Below are 15,447 nucleotides of genomic sequence, written 5' to 3' on the forward strand. Positions count from 1 at the left end.
TCGACGATCTTCGAATTAACCTAACCCTACCCCTTCAAAGGGGTTTTAAATGGCCCTTTGATCCATTAATTAACCTTTAACTTTGGCATTTTTAACCTGATTAATTAACCTAATTAACCATTAATTAATCTTAATTAGCTAACGGATTAATTAAATAACCTTTTGGCTTACGTTATCTTTTGTATTTTTAGAATCAGGTAATGAAACAGGTCTTCGGAAAAGCGACGTTATCAATTGGTATCTTGGCGAGATAGAGACTGAAATTGAGTCAACAGAAGAACTTGGTGACAAAAAGCTACTGTTGGAAAAAATCATGGATAGGCTCATGTATCATGTAAGTTTCTTTGTCTTCTTTTCTTCTTAAATTTATTTAAAAAGTGATCGCCAACTCAGCAACCTGAAAAATTTCGTTTCTTTTCTGTAGCGCCAATTCAAAAAAAGCGGAATTTTTAAATAATTTCTGAGACCACACTGGCTAATCATGACAAAACTTAAAATCGCGAAGAAGAGAGAAATTAACGAGGACAAAAACAGCCAGTGAAAAAATGAAAAAATATGCAAATATTTCGGTCAAGACCTCCGCTTAACCGGCCTCCGGCAGAATAAAATGGATAAAATATTAATTTATCTTCTTTATTTTGTAATAAAGAACATATTCACTTAAAGGTTGCCCTTAATAGAGACACTGGAGAAACTTTCCCCCATTTAAGTCCCATTTATGATAAAACAATCTCTGATAATACCCTACCTGGAAAGCGATGACTGCTTTACATAAGATGAAATTGTGAATTGCCATTTAGAATTGTATTTTTATCCAGTTACCTTTTCACCGTAACTCTGAAAGGGTCATTTTATTTTAGTTTTGTGTTTTGTTTTAAGGTTTGGTTTTTTATATTTTATTAGTTTTATTCTGCACTGAGGACGGTCAAGCGGAGGTCTTGACCAAAATATTTGCATAACTTTTTCAATGGTTGTTATTATCCTCGTTTTCTCTCTTCTTTGCAATTTTATGTTTTGTAGGCATTTTTTCAATTTTATTTTTAATTAACACTTTATTTTAAACGCATCATCATTCCGCAAATATAGCAATATAGCAGTCAAGGTCAAGCATTCATGCAGTTAACACCTCTTATTTTCTGAGAGGATTATCTCTTGAAAAAAACGGTTTTTGGTTATATTGACTGTCAGGCTGTGTGATTGAACTATTGTACTATTTCATTTGGATAATTAGAAGGCGTTTATTGGAGAGTGGAGGGGACTTAAAAAAGCCCCCCTTACGGGTAAGTCCTTGTTTTGTGACTTTACATTGATATTTGATTACGCTTGGATCTACGATTGCTGAAAGTGAAAAATTTATTTTGAATCCGTTACTGAATTGTGTTACGAGAGCACTTACAGACGGAATAAACTGAACTGTGTCGTAAAAGCGTGTGTTGCTCTCTATACACATGAAGATGTTATAAAGGCAAAGCAAATCCTTCATACTGAGTTGAATATTATGAATCGTCGTGTGACCTACTCTAAAGATGAAGACAAAATCATTGAATTGTGCAAACTTCTAGTTTCAGCTGCGAAAAATAATGTGAGCATGCCAAAATTTGTCATCTTTAACCCCTGCTCGGTTCCGGCCATCGGACATGCGGTGAATGCAACAGTTACTGCCAAAGTAAATGAACTCTTTCGGGAGCTTGATAAGTTTTTAGCTACCCAGTCCGCTCCAGCCGTCAGTATTTTCACAAGCAGTCGTAGTGCACCTGAAACGTCCAAGCCCAAAGATTCTACCTATTCTTTAGTCTTGAAAAATCCCCCCTAGGAGCTCAATGGCCCAAATGACCGGAAAGCTTTCATGTTTCTGTGAAAATGCAAATGACATTGGTGAACTTCGCAAATCTGCAAACGATTGGATGTTTGTGGTCAGGTCGAAAGCTGCAGCAGCGAAAATCGTTTAGAAAGCGAAATCTTCCAAGCCCGATCCAAAATTGCTGTTCGAGAACCCCAGCACATGGCTGTGCTTTGAAATGACCTTGAGGATATGAACTGTAATGGACTAAAAAATCTGATCTTGAATATTATGAAGACTGAACAGTACGGGAAATCCCATTTTTTCGAAGTGTATTTTGACACCATTAGTGAGATCCAACCATTTCTGAGTGTTTTGGTGATAATCGGCTACAATCGTCTACCTGCTGATCCGTTTAAGTTCTTGCCAAGACGATGCTATAACTGTCACAAAATCGGTCACCTCGCTTCCCAGTGTACGGCTGAACCTTTATGCTCTAGATGTGGCTCAAATGAACATCGTTCTACGCAAGATAACCATGCAGACAGCCGACATTCTGCGTTGAATGCAAAATCGGCATTCATACGTGTTACAGTGTAAAATGTCCCTCAAACAGTAATCCACAAAAGAAATGACATCTGAAGCTTCTGCAGTTAAATGTTTATCGTGGAACATTAGTGGCTCGTTCGTGAATAAAATTCCGATCTTAGATGTTGTATTTGAGCAAAATGAAGTTGTCTGTTTACAAGAACAATACGTCACAAGCCGCAGTAAAAGTATTCTTAGTTTTAATAGTTCAGTATCGGTTTATTCAGTTTCAGCGAAACAGCTAAGGGGAAAAGGGTGACCCTCCGGTGGTATTGCCATTTCCGTTCGTTTGACTCTAAGATCTAGTGTATTTAAAGTCAATGATAATTTTCTTGCGATTCGTGTTGAGGGCTGTGTTTTTATTAATGTATATTTGCCTACAAATTACCATGATGAGCGTTCGGAGCGTGCTTTTACTTATTCTAGTGATAAACTCGGCCAGTTTATTGACCGTATTAGATCCCTAAGCCTTCAATGCATATTAGTTGGTGACTTCAATTGCGACTTGAATGAACCGCTCTTATCTAGGTCTTTACGTTCTATGTTGTTGCTTAGTATTTTTGGAGACCAGTTTGATCTCAAGTGCAAAGATTTAAATTTTTGATATAAAAAATTCAGGTCATGAAAAAGATTTTAGGAGTGACCTCAGCAGCCTAAAATCTAGGCTTCTCTCTGCCCATACAATATAAGTTGTTTTCTTTTTTTTACTTTATTTTATGTATATGTACATATATAATTTTTATATTAATTATATGTATACTAGCTTACCTGTCGTGTGTTGCTGTGATCTTAGAAGAAAGAAATTTTAAGAAAATTTGGGCAAGACACATGTGTTGTATAATTTTTAATTCCTACTACGTTGTAATATCGCTAGTGCTTAAAAACAGGTGTTATAAGAATAATTTTATACGCTGTCAAAGATTTAAAAATTAATGTGAATTCTGCTCCTCTTTTTTCTAATGCCCTCTTAAATAATTAAAATTTAACTGAAATTAAAATTTGTAATAATATTTTGATTAGATAAACTGACAAAGAGTATATAGAATATGTTTTATTATTACCCGCCGCGCGTTTGCTGCGATCTTGAAAGAAACAAAATTCAAAAATAATCTCCCCAGAAAATTCCCCTGCGAAGGACTCCCCCAGGGAAATACCGCCCCCCCTCCCGCAGAAAGTTTCTCCATGAACTATTCCCCTTGCAGAAAATTCCCCACGATATTTACCCGTCATTCGGGAATCGAGTTCATAAATAGAAAAATTCAATGAATCGAAAAATATGATAATGCACTGAATCGATAAATACAAGCATCGATTTTTTTCTAATTTTAGGCTTTTCACAATAGCGTTAATCTCAGCCTGAATAAAGTTTCCCTTTATCCTAGATTTGTATAAATTATATCTTCCCTTTGAAAAGCTGAGCAGACGGGAAGGTGTCCTATGAAGACTTCTCCAAGTGAAAGTGCTGTGGTTTTTATGTCTGTTCTTCAATTACTTAGTATTGACTGTCTCCTTGGTAGTCTGAGTGTTTCACATTTCCACGTGTTAGCCGTGTTACCTTGGCTAATGATTACGCTGGTCGACATAGGTCATTAGAGGTAGTGCACATTCTTGTAGAAACAGCTCCTACCATCTGATCAAATTTCATTGATACGTTTATTAATGAAGCGTCTCGACCGCAAAGATCCTCGTTTTCTCAACAGCAGTTTAGGTCGAACCAGAGCCACGCATCTCAAGGCAAACATCAAGCCACTGGTCCGCTAGAGTTGCCAAAGGGTGGCGTATCAAATTTCTTTTGCTTAAGAATAAATTAAAATTACTTATTACTTATCCTGTATTTACGATGCTTCTTTTCTTTTTTAGGATCATTTATTATTACGATGCTTCTTTTCTTTTTCTTGTCAAGGTATTAATACTTTATAATGTCGGGTATAATTATACCCTTGTCGGGCATCAAATTTCTTGTGTGTAAAAGTAGATTAAAATTAGTTATTACTTATCCTGTATTTACGATGCTTCTTTTCTCTTTTAGGATCAGGTAATTATACCCTTGTCGGGTACTGGTCTTCGTAGTAAGTCAAGAGACGAGGAAACTCAAGAAACAGAAGACCCTATTGTGGTGGTCCATCCTGATTATGTATTGGAGATTTAAGAACTGTGCCTTAATTTTAACCATTTTCTATTAATATTTTTTTATATGGGCAATAAAGGAACCCTAATTTATTTTGTTGGTCTTTTCTTATACTGTTTTTTACATCTACTTTTAACTTTAGCCATTAATTTTAACCATTTTCTATTAATATTTTTTTATATGGGCAATAAAGGAACCCTAATTTATTTTGTTGGTCTTTTCTTATACTGTTTTTTACATCTACTTTTAACTTTAGCCATTAATTTTAAACATTTTCTATTAATATTTTTTTATATGGTCAATAAAGGAACCCTAATTTATTTTGTTGGTCTTTTCTTATACTGTTTTTTTACATCTACTTTTAACTTTAGCCATTAATTTTAACCATTTTCTATTAATATTTTTTTATATGGGCAATAAAGGAACCCTAATTTATTTTGTTGGTCTTTTCTTATACTGTTTTTTTACATCTACTTTTAACTTTAGCCATTAATTTTAACCATTTTCAATCATTATTTCTATATCTGAGTGACAATGTTTTTTTTTTAATATCGGAGGTTATATTAGTAGCAGGGGGCCGAGATTCGCTCGATGGAAAGAAAGAAACATTTTTATTCTCTTTCGCAGAACAACTTTAATTTCAAATTATTTTACCAGTTTTAGATATTAAAACCATTAAAGTATTGGACCTCTGTGTATTTGTAACGACATTCATTTGGAAAATGCTATTCAAAATTAGTTAAGGCCCTATACGGATTTCCCTAAAGTCTACACCTTGCGACATCTTTTTTTTTTTTTTTACCCCGGGAAACGAACAGTATTCATCGAGCGAAGCTCTTTTCTTTGGTATACAAATTATTATTGTAATTTTTCTGCCGCGATGCGTTGCATTAAATACTTCTACTACTACTACTAACAACTCGCCGCAGCACCAAGCCGCCTGAGCCCAACATAGCTACGCATCCTCTTCCTTCATCCCAATCTAATCAAAGCCTCCCTCTTTACACCCTCACAGGAAGTTCCAATTTCCTTTAAATCTTTCTTTATGATATTTTCCCACCCCAGACGAGTGCGACCTGTTGTCCGTTTAGCCCTAAACGGTTGGCTGAAAAGGACAATCTTCGGGAATCTGTCATCCTTCATCCGCAGAATGTGCCCCAAACATTTCAACCTATCTTTCATTATAGCCTTAGAGAGCGGGATTGAACCACACTTTTTGTTCAACCTGCTGTCTGAAATAAGGTCATTCAGCCAGGTACCCAGAACAATCTGTAGGTAATTTTTCTGGAAAACATCTAGCAAATCTTCGTCTACTTTTTGGAGCGCCCATACCTTCCAATATTCTAGTCTTGGTTTGCAGGGTTATCTTCCTATTCTTTCAAACTTTTTTTGACTGTAAAAAAAACACTCTGAGCCTTGGCTATTTTACTTTTAACATCTTCATGGCTCCCACCGTCTTTAGTAATAATTAATTAAAAAAAAAACTTTCCGAAAAATAAGTTTTTCAAAGAAAAGTAAAGGCCATTTTAAACTTAAGCTCAGTTGATACGAATACCTGTTAAAATTAAACCTCAAAACGACCAGAAATTACTCTTAAAGAATAAATGAAACCCAAAACGAACAGAAATTAAATAAACAATCAGAGCAAAAACATACAACAAGTAATAATATAAATGAATAAATAGATCTTAAAGCGAGTAGTGCTTCGATTGAATATGAAAACTAAGCTTAAAACGAAAACAAATGTTTTGCTATTAAAGTATAAATGAAACTTAAAACGAACAGAAATTAAATAAACGATCAATGCGAACAAACATACAATATATATTAATGTAAATGAATAAATAAATTTTAAAACGAGTGAAATTTAAAAAGAATATGCAAATCAAGTTTGAATCGAATAAAAATAACAACAAACAAGAGTTTGGGTATCGCCTCACTGCAGAAGCCTAAAACCTACTGCGTCATTGGCGCTTTACTGAAAACAATTCTTTGAATTGTTTTCACTTTTGTAACTTTAAGAAATCAAAAATTAATTAAGATTTTAGGGTATAAATATCAGCATATGTATATTAAATTAACAATGCACATTTTTTTTCAGTAAACTCATCTGAATTTTTTTCAGTAAAGTAAAAATTATATTCTGGCTTTTAGAAAGCATAGGGGTTTTCAGCTCTTCTAATATTAATTTATGCTCGTTTTGAGTTTGACTCTAATATTTATTTTAATGTTTGTTCGTTTTGGGTTTCATTTATTTATTGATACTGATTTGGGGTAGTTGTATGCTTGGTAGATTATATGATAGTCCGGACGCCAGGTGTTGAAAATGTGAACCATTCCACGACGGAATGGGGCTGCTACGAGAATTAGCCTACCCTCCACCCCCTAAATTGACCATGCGGATTCAAAAATACCAATGGCACTTGCTTGCGAGTGGTGGAACACTCCGAAACTTGACATTTTATTATATTTTTGTGTTTCATGAAAGAAAATGCATGTTCCACAAAGTTTGAGGTGTAGTTTTTCACTAATATAGAAATGCCTCGAAGCCATAGAATGTTTTCATAACAAACTAACACGATTAGTTAGAAAAAATGGCAGAGTTAAAAAAAAATGGCAAAACTATATGAGTCTTGAACAGTCTTGGAAAGTATAAACAAAATCAAATTGAATATTAGATATATGATGATATTAATTGTTGAAAGATCCATCAGTTCAAGATTTTCTTTCACTGTAATTTTTATTTTTATTTTCAATGCTGTAAGAACTGGAAAATAATAAGTTTGTAATATACGAGTGATTCGTTTTCAGTGAAGCACCAATGACGCAGAAGGCTTTAGGTTTTTACAGTTAAAGAAGGGGGCAGTATCCAAATTTTTTTGTAGTGAAACTATATTTGTCTTAACCAATCTTGAAAAGAACTAGCAAATTAAACTTATTATTTGATGCATAACGATATTAATTGCTGAGAGCTCATTAGTTAAAAATGCAACCGCAGTTTTAATGCCTATCTTAAATTTTATGTACAACCGGACATTTTTGCAATATAATTCGTTTTTATTAAAGAGTCACTGACCGGACAGTTATATGGCTTTTGCAATGACGTAATAACCACACTCGTGTTAGGAGTTATTTTTATTCGATTCGAACTGGATTTGCATATTCTTTTTAAGTTTCACTCGTTTTAAGATTTATTCATTCATTTACATTAATATATATTGTATGTTTGTTCGCATTGATTGTTTATTTAATTTCTGTTCGTTTTAAGTTTCATTTATACTTTAATAGCAAAACATTTGTTTTCGTTTTAAGCTTGATTTTCATATTCAATCTAAGCACTACTCCCTTTAAGATCTATTTATTCATTTATATTATTACTCGTTGTATGTTTTTTGCTATGATTGTTTATTTAATTTCTGTTCGTTTTGGGTTTCATTTATTCTTTAATAGTAATTTCTGGTAGTTTTGAGGTTGAATTTCAACAAGTATTCTTATAAACTGAGATTAATTTTAAAATTGCCTTTGAGTTTCTTTTAAAAAATTTTTTTTCGCAAGGTTTTTTTTTAATTAATTTTTGTTCTTTTCTTTTTGCAAAAATTTTAAAGCTTTTTTTGGAAGGGAGGGGGGGGGGGTACTTAAAGTCCGATTAATATTTAATTTATAAAAAGTAAAAATAAATTTAAATTTAAATAGAATTAGGCTTTTTTCAAAGTATAAACGATTACCACTTTTATAAAAACCTTGTATATGAACAATAGACAGCTTGCATAACTTGTGGACAGCGATTGACAACAATGAATGGATTGAAAAAATATCTCGAATAAGGGGGTTTAGACCATTTCACTTACTGACACAAAGGGATCACGACTGTTTGGAATTGACCTTAATAGGATTTTGTGTGCCAAAGCAATTTTGCATCTATCACAGAGTATGTATTTTAACCTTAAAGTTGGATAAATATAATAGATTTCCTGTGTGTTCTTCCCATACAAAACCCCTTCCCATAAGTTATAAACCCCCCTTAATAAGTTATGCCCAAGGCATAACTTAAAACGCCTACCCCCGGGCCCTGGTGGGCTGTGTCGACACCGGAGTTTTTTGTTATCAGAACTTTGAACTATTTTAGCAAAATGTCTATCTAAAAAATTTTATCTGATGCATTTATGGCTTGGAGGACGGGGGGGGGGGGGCTTGTTACCCTCCAATCTCTTTTGACTCTTAAAAAGTGAACAAGAACTTTCAATTTCCAATCAAATGAGCCCTTTCTAACGTTTATACGAGTATCTTTTCCATAAGAAATAATGGGAAGGATTCGCAGAATCCTTAAATTAAAACCTTTGCCCTGAGGGCTGTGGGGGAGTTGTCATCCTCAAAGACCTAATTTCCAGAACTTAAAACTACGTTTAATTAATGGCTATCTCAAAATTTTGATTTGATGTGTTTGGGGAAATGATGGGCGTCGGGGGGGGGGGGCTAGTTGCACTCCAATCACTTTCGACTATTAAAAAGGGCACTAGCCCTTTAATTTCCAATTGAATGAGCCTGTTTTGAAGTTTCTACGACAACGCCTTCTATAAAAACCTTATATGCCCCCAGGGCATAACTTAAAACCCTTGCCCTGAGGGTTGTGGGAGAGTGTCCTCCTCAAAATATATTTTCTATCTGGAAATCAACTACGCTGAACAAAATGGCTATCTCAAAATTTTGATTGAAAACAGCGTTGCCTCTGATACTACCAAGGTAAGTGAAGCTGCCCAACTAATCATTCTTTTCGTTACCCAACGTCACCTTTTCATCTTCACTTATTCCTTGCCTTAGTCTTCTTAACATTAATTTTCAAACCTATTCTAGCACCCTGAACTCGCAAAACCTCTAAAAGTTCATTCATCTAGGATGCTTAAATCATCAGCATAATCTAAGTCTGGGAAAGTTTTTCCTCTCTATTTGATTCCGTGGTCTCCCATTGCCTTTCCTGTGCTCCTTAAGACAAAATCAATCAAAATGATCCATATAAAGGGGGATAGAACACAACCTGATTTAATACAAAACCACTTGCTAACCAAATTTCTTTAATCGCTTTAATGTATTTGTCTGGTATACCATACAAGGATAAGACACATTTACAGTAGGAATTTCACAGATAGAATATCAACCAAAACAGCCAATAAGAAAACAAAACAATTCTCTTGGCGTATTTAAAAATTATTTTTCTTGCGTTTTTATTGAATTATTTGTCAGCTGGCTAATTGCAATCTTTGATTTGTATCCGAAATTCGCAACTAGTGGAAACCTGCAAGATCGATATTTGTGAAATGACAAGAGCACACCTTTACACATATTCATAATTCAGTCAACTTTTCCAAGATAGAGCATATAACAGTTGTGGAATTTAGCTAAGAAATACTTGGAAAGTCCCAACTGACATTAAGTTTGAATTAAATTGAGGAACTTTGAAAGACATTTAGTTATTTTTTGAAGATAGCAATCCCATTTTCGACTTTCAGGTATTCCAATATTATTTTCATATGTATAGTGTGACTGATTGTGCTTCTTCTTGTAGATTTGTGTAAATTTTAAAAGCATTCAAGAGCTAATGGATAAAATTGCAAAGGCACTTCCACGCTGCTAATGGAAAGTATTACTGGACTAAAGGGCTCGGCACACGTAGCTGATTTCGGGAACCGATTTCAGCATCAGTGGACAAACGATAGCGGTAAGAAAAATTTGTTGGAAGAAAAGTTTATTGTGCGAGATTTTCAAAACAAAAAATCATGGACTCAATGGTTTCAATTATCCATTCTTGGGCTATGCCTGCGCTTCTGAAGAATAATGTCCCACTACCAGTAGTTTTGGTTTTAAAAAAGTGGTATGGCTCCTCTCGTATTCGTATTAAGTGGAAGAATCAATTTAGTGATTATAATGTTAAGTTATGTAGGGGGCTGAGACAAGGAAGCATTATTTCTCCTTTGATTTTCAATATTACTGTTTTGGGGCTATTTGATCAAATTCAGTTGACTTTTATTTATGGTAAAGGTTATTTTCTGTCGTGGATTGCTTACGCAGATGATTTACTCCTTTTGAGTCGATCACTTCAGTCACTTCAACAAAATGTAGATTTTTTAGCAAAGGTTTTTAGTGAACATGGACTTCGTTTTCGCCCTGAAAAGTGTCAGTTTTTAATTCTTGGTCCTAAGGCTAATGATCTCGTTAATTCAGAAATGTCTGTCCGTATTTATGACAGTATTTTAAAACCTTTAGAATCTTTTTTATGTCTTGGTGTGCCTTATGGACCAACTTTAGCTCAATGCCGTGCTTCTATTTCTAAAGCAGTTAAAAGTAGAATAGCGTCTAGTTTCGGGGCAGTAATTTGTCTTCGCAATCTTCTTTCTCGGAAATCACTGGCTCGGGTATATAATACAGTCGCTTTGCCTCAGATTTTAGTCTTTTCATCGCTTCTCCCGTTTTTTAGAATTAGTAATATTGCTCATGTAAAAACCACATTTTTTAATTTTGCTAAGTTTTTTTTTGCCGCTTTTCTAAATCTGAATCAAATACTTTTTTAATGAATGCATATAAAACAAAAAACTCTGTTAATGTTTTGGAGAAAAAGCAAAAGAAATTTTTATCCAAATTAAATGTTTTTTCTCATAATTTATATAGAGCTGGGGACGAAGCTTAATTTATTTTATTTGATTTAATTTTTGAATGAAGTGTTAATTTGTGAAGTGTTAATTTATTATCTATTGAATGAAGTGTTAATTTGTGTGTTAATTTTGATTGAAGGCCTTTGCGTATTTGTTGTTATATAGTTTAAAATAATTATATGGCCTTTTTATTAGGGGTTATTATTTTTATTTATTTTTTTTACTCTTCGTATTCGGAGGAAATAAAAAGTTTGAATTGAATTGAAATAGTCAACTGGAGTTTATTAATAGTTACATGATTGATCTTAGCTTAGTTCTCAGCTCAATAGCGGGGTCTTTCACCACAGACATCTCTGGCTGACTATTTATTTGTATACCTATTTATTTTGTGATGATCATGATGAAAATCGGCCCTGATTTTGTAAATCGGCGCCGAAAACTAGAAAAATTTTCAAGCTCAAATCGATGGCGATTTCTTTTAAAATCGGTGCTAATTTGGAAATCAGTTCCCGAAATCAGCTACGTGTGCCCAGCCCTTAAGCTCCAAATTTAGGTTATTGCACTTATGGCGTTATATCAAATATAAACTTCACTTTTTCTTTTTTTGTAAATAGTAACTTCGTAAATGACTTTCCTTTTTAAAAACCTTGTTGCGTCATATCTGAGACCAAATTGCTTATGTCAGTTTGTGGTATAAAAGCTGTTTGGGAAATTGGAAGAACAACTAATTTTCTTTTATTTTGCTTTTATTCCCAGTTTTTTTCACAAACCACTCGTATAAGTCAGATTTGCTTTCCACTGAATATTCACAACTATCACTATTTTTGTTGCAAATCGCCCAAATATTGAAAATTGTTGCAACAGCTTGTTGCAAATTGCCCATTTTTGTTAGATGAATAGCTTCCTTTAATATATGCAAAAATCTGGATCAAAATACTGCAATGAATATGATTTTAAAATTAGATTTTTCACAAATATTTCAGTTTAGACAAAAATTTAAAAGTACATGAAAATTTTCGGTGACTCAAAGTACAGGCTTAATGTTCTTTACCCTGTCGCATTCATTTTTCAGTTGCATATTGGCATTATTTTGCCCTCCACGGCACCTATATAAAATTTAGGATTCGCAAAAAAATTTAAACTTGCACACATTTTCAAAGATTGTAAAATAGTGGGTTAAAGTGCTGCTATTTTACCGACTCAATTGCTATTTATTAGTTTAGTGGGTATAATTCTAGATTTGGGGCTGTTGAGAAGGACACATGTTGAGATAACAGTTCTCACTTTATAATATGCAAAGTAACTGTAGTTTCCAAATTTTACTGCAGCTCTGCTTTACTTTACAGCTCTTTAGCTGATCACTCCCATTTGAAAATCCACTGCTTCTTCTCCCACTTCCAGTGGTAATTCTAAACTTAAACCAAAAAATAGACTGATTAAGAAAAATGATATAGAGTTAATAAAAAATTATTGGTCTCAGTTGGTTAGAAAACAAAGTAAATTTAATTGGAATATTATCTGAATCAGTTGGCAAAATTACCAGCAGCTCAGTAAAATCCCCCCAACCCCAAAAAAAGGTCTGGCTAGTGATGCCTCCGGGTATCCTTACCTTTTTGGGTATTTGTTTAGCCTTGTGTCATCTCATAAGGAGGCATTTTAAGATAACAATTCTTACTTTAAAATATGTATAATGATCCTAGTTCTTTTATTATCCAACAGGAGAACCTTTATCATCAAGTCTTTCCTCTAAAAATCCTTCTTTTTCAAGCTTAAAAGAAAATGTTTCCAAAACCCACGTTAAAAGTACCACGTTGCTTAAGTCTTTTTAAATTGACCCTATAATTTGCCACCTAATAAGTTGTTTTATAGAGAGTGTTCATGTTAGTCTTTTTAAAAATTTTTTTTTAAAGAGCAGTGGCGTTGGGCCAAAACCAAAATATGAACGCTTAAGACCGTCATAAACGCTCTCTATAAAACAACTTATAAGGTGGAAATTTATAAGGGCAATTTAAAAAGACTTAAGCAATGCAGTACTTTTAACATGGGTTTTGGAAACATTTTCTTTTAAGCTGGAAAAAGAAGGATTTTTAGAGGAAAGACTTGATGATAAAGGTTCTCCTGTTAGATGGTATAAGAACTAGGATCATTATACATATTTTAAAGTAAGAATTGTTTTCTTAACATGTCTCCTTATGAGATGACACAAGGCTAAATAAATACCCCTTTTTGGTATAAATTTAGAATTGTGGCTCCTGATAAGGAGACATGTTAAGAAAACAATTTGTACTTTAAAATATGTTTAATGATCCTAGCTTGCTTATTATCCAAGAAAGAACCTTTATCATCAAGTCTTTTCTCTTTTTCCCTTCTTTTTCTAACTTAAAAGAAAAAATTACAATTTTTTCTAGGCTCTCAACACAATGCATAAATCTTTTGAAATTGCTGCTATAAATTGTTCTTATAGATAGCATTCATCCCAGTGGATGAATAATCCACCAGTGGATGGATAATCCACCAGGATGCAGATAAAGCAGTGGAAAAAATACAAAATATTGCTATAAATATTAACAAAATATTGTTAGGTTAGGTTTGTCCCTTAGGTTAGCTTAGTATTCATCCACTGGGATGAATGCTATCTATAATAAACAATTTTTATAGCAGCAATTTCTAAAGATTTATGCATTGCAACAAGAACTTGGTAAAAATTGTAATTTTTTTCTTTTAAGTTAGAAAAAGAAGGGAAAAAGAGAAAAGAGTTGATGATTAAGGTTCTCCCCTTGGATAATATGAAAACTAAGATCATTTTACATATTTTAAAGTAAGAATTGTTTTCTTAACATGTCTCCTTATCAGGGGCCATAAAATTTATACCCCTTTTTCTTATAGGCTATATAGGTTTTTGAAGACTATATAGATAACAGGTCTCTACCTACTTAAATTTCAAAAATGATTGGTACTCCTGTACAAAACACACTCTTTTATATACAGCAATGGAAACCCATTGTGAAAACAGGTTTAATTCTAGACACAGCTCTAGGGTAATACAATGTATAGCATTGTTTTTTCATTGCATATACAATATTTAAAGTGTTGATTTTGGGGGTTTCGGGGGGGGGTAATGTACCTATTTTATGTTAGGTTACGTATTTAATATATGCTATGCTTTACCCCCCCCCTCCTAATGTGCAAATATATAGCCCAAATTTGTTTCTAAAATATTCTATTTTCATACTATTTTATTTTATTTTATTAGCATTAACCAAACTAGCACTATAGAAAAGAGTGCATTTAGTACAGGAATAGGCTACCAAAGAATCTTTTATCATGATTTTTGGTTTTCTGTCTCTTTCTTATTGTTTTTAGTTTTTGAAAATGCAATTATTGTCATTTCAGTAGGATTTTGAACAGCCTATATCAGAGTTATTTTTCCCTAAATTTAAGATCTTGGCCACCAATCCTCAGAAATATCATAAGTCAGGAATTGAGGCTCAAAATGCTTTACTTGCCCCTCACTTGAGCAGTACTGTCAAATGAGGTTACTTTGAACTAAAGGCACCTTTTTTCCTATATTTTGCAGTAGCTTTTGTAAATGGTAACATAACAACCTAAAAAAAAAAAAAAATTCCGTTTGTATTTCTGACTGCTGAAGAGGGTGGGCATTGCAGATTATTTCTATCCCTTCCCAATTGGCCATAGTTTTTTTTTGAAAATTGTTTTCAAAATTACCCAATCTTTATCTAACTTTGAACAATATTATTTTATTTTTTGTACTGTTCAGGTAATTTCCTAATTTGTTCATAGTTGGCTATGCTTTTGGTAAGTTTGAACAACCCCTTATTTACATTTTTTTTCTTAGATTTGACATTAAAAAAACATCCACTTATATTAAAAAAAAGAAAAGACATAGAAAAATAGACTAAGATCATGCAAAAAAAAAAAAAAACGGCTCCCAGAAAAATTCAGGAAAACTAGAGACTAGAACTTTTATTTTTTACAAAGTTTTTTTGTATGACTTTATAACTTCACAATGCCCTGCAATTTAGAAGGGGCCATGTCCTTTTCAAACAAGTGATCCAGCAAAACATATCTTTTTTCAACAACAGTTACATCCTATTTCTTGGGCCAGTAGTAATTGAAGTCAGCATTTCTCACACATTCCAAAAGTTGGAACCTCACTATCCCCTCATCTTAAAAGTCCTCTGCTTGTCCAGAGAAGACATCTTTCTCATAGAACACAGCATAGAAGTTGGACAATTTGATTGGGAGACCTAAGTCCTTCTAACAAGTAGAATTGTCATCATTCTCAT

General features: G+C 33.3%; 2 protein-coding genes across 5 annotated transcripts in view; both read left to right on the forward strand.

The window, feature by feature from the left end:
- Mcm6 (minichromosome maintenance 6) overlaps nt 1–4,588 on the forward strand; it is a 103,831-nt gene extending 99,243 nt beyond the window's left edge. Inside the window, exons 14-15 of the mRNA XM_089095839.1 lie at nt 192–334; nt 4,398–4,588. Of these exons, the coding sequence (XP_088951965.1) occupies nt 192–334; nt 4,398–4,517 (263 nt within the window). The 3' untranslated portion in view covers nt 4,518–4,588. The remainder of the gene's footprint in view (nt 1–191; nt 335–4,397) is intronic.
- Nucleotides 1–15,447, forward strand: part of LOC148947418 (mitochondrial import inner membrane translocase subunit Tim21) — a 523,198-nt gene that overhangs the window by 474,559 nt on the left and 33,192 nt on the right. The window contains exon 1 of one of the 4 annotated variants that reach the window (XM_089095246.1): nt 12,241–12,311. The exons of 1 other annotated variant lie outside the window; for it this stretch is intronic. The gene's annotated coding sequence lies outside the window, so the exon portion shown is untranslated. Of the gene's footprint in view, nt 1–12,240; nt 12,312–12,341; nt 12,363–12,420; nt 12,440–15,447 lie in introns of those variants that run through there. 2 more of the 4 variants (XM_089095247.1, XM_089095249.1) reach the window with 2 other exon arrangements.

The sequence above is a fragment of the Artemia sp. Qi Xiang Cuo genome, chromosome 10, assembly GCF_049724085.1.
Source record: "Artemia sp. Qi Xiang Cuo chromosome 10, ASM4972408v1, whole genome shotgun sequence".
NCBI lineage: Eukaryota > Metazoa > Arthropoda > Branchiopoda > Anostraca > Artemiidae > Artemia > Artemia sp. Qi Xiang Cuo.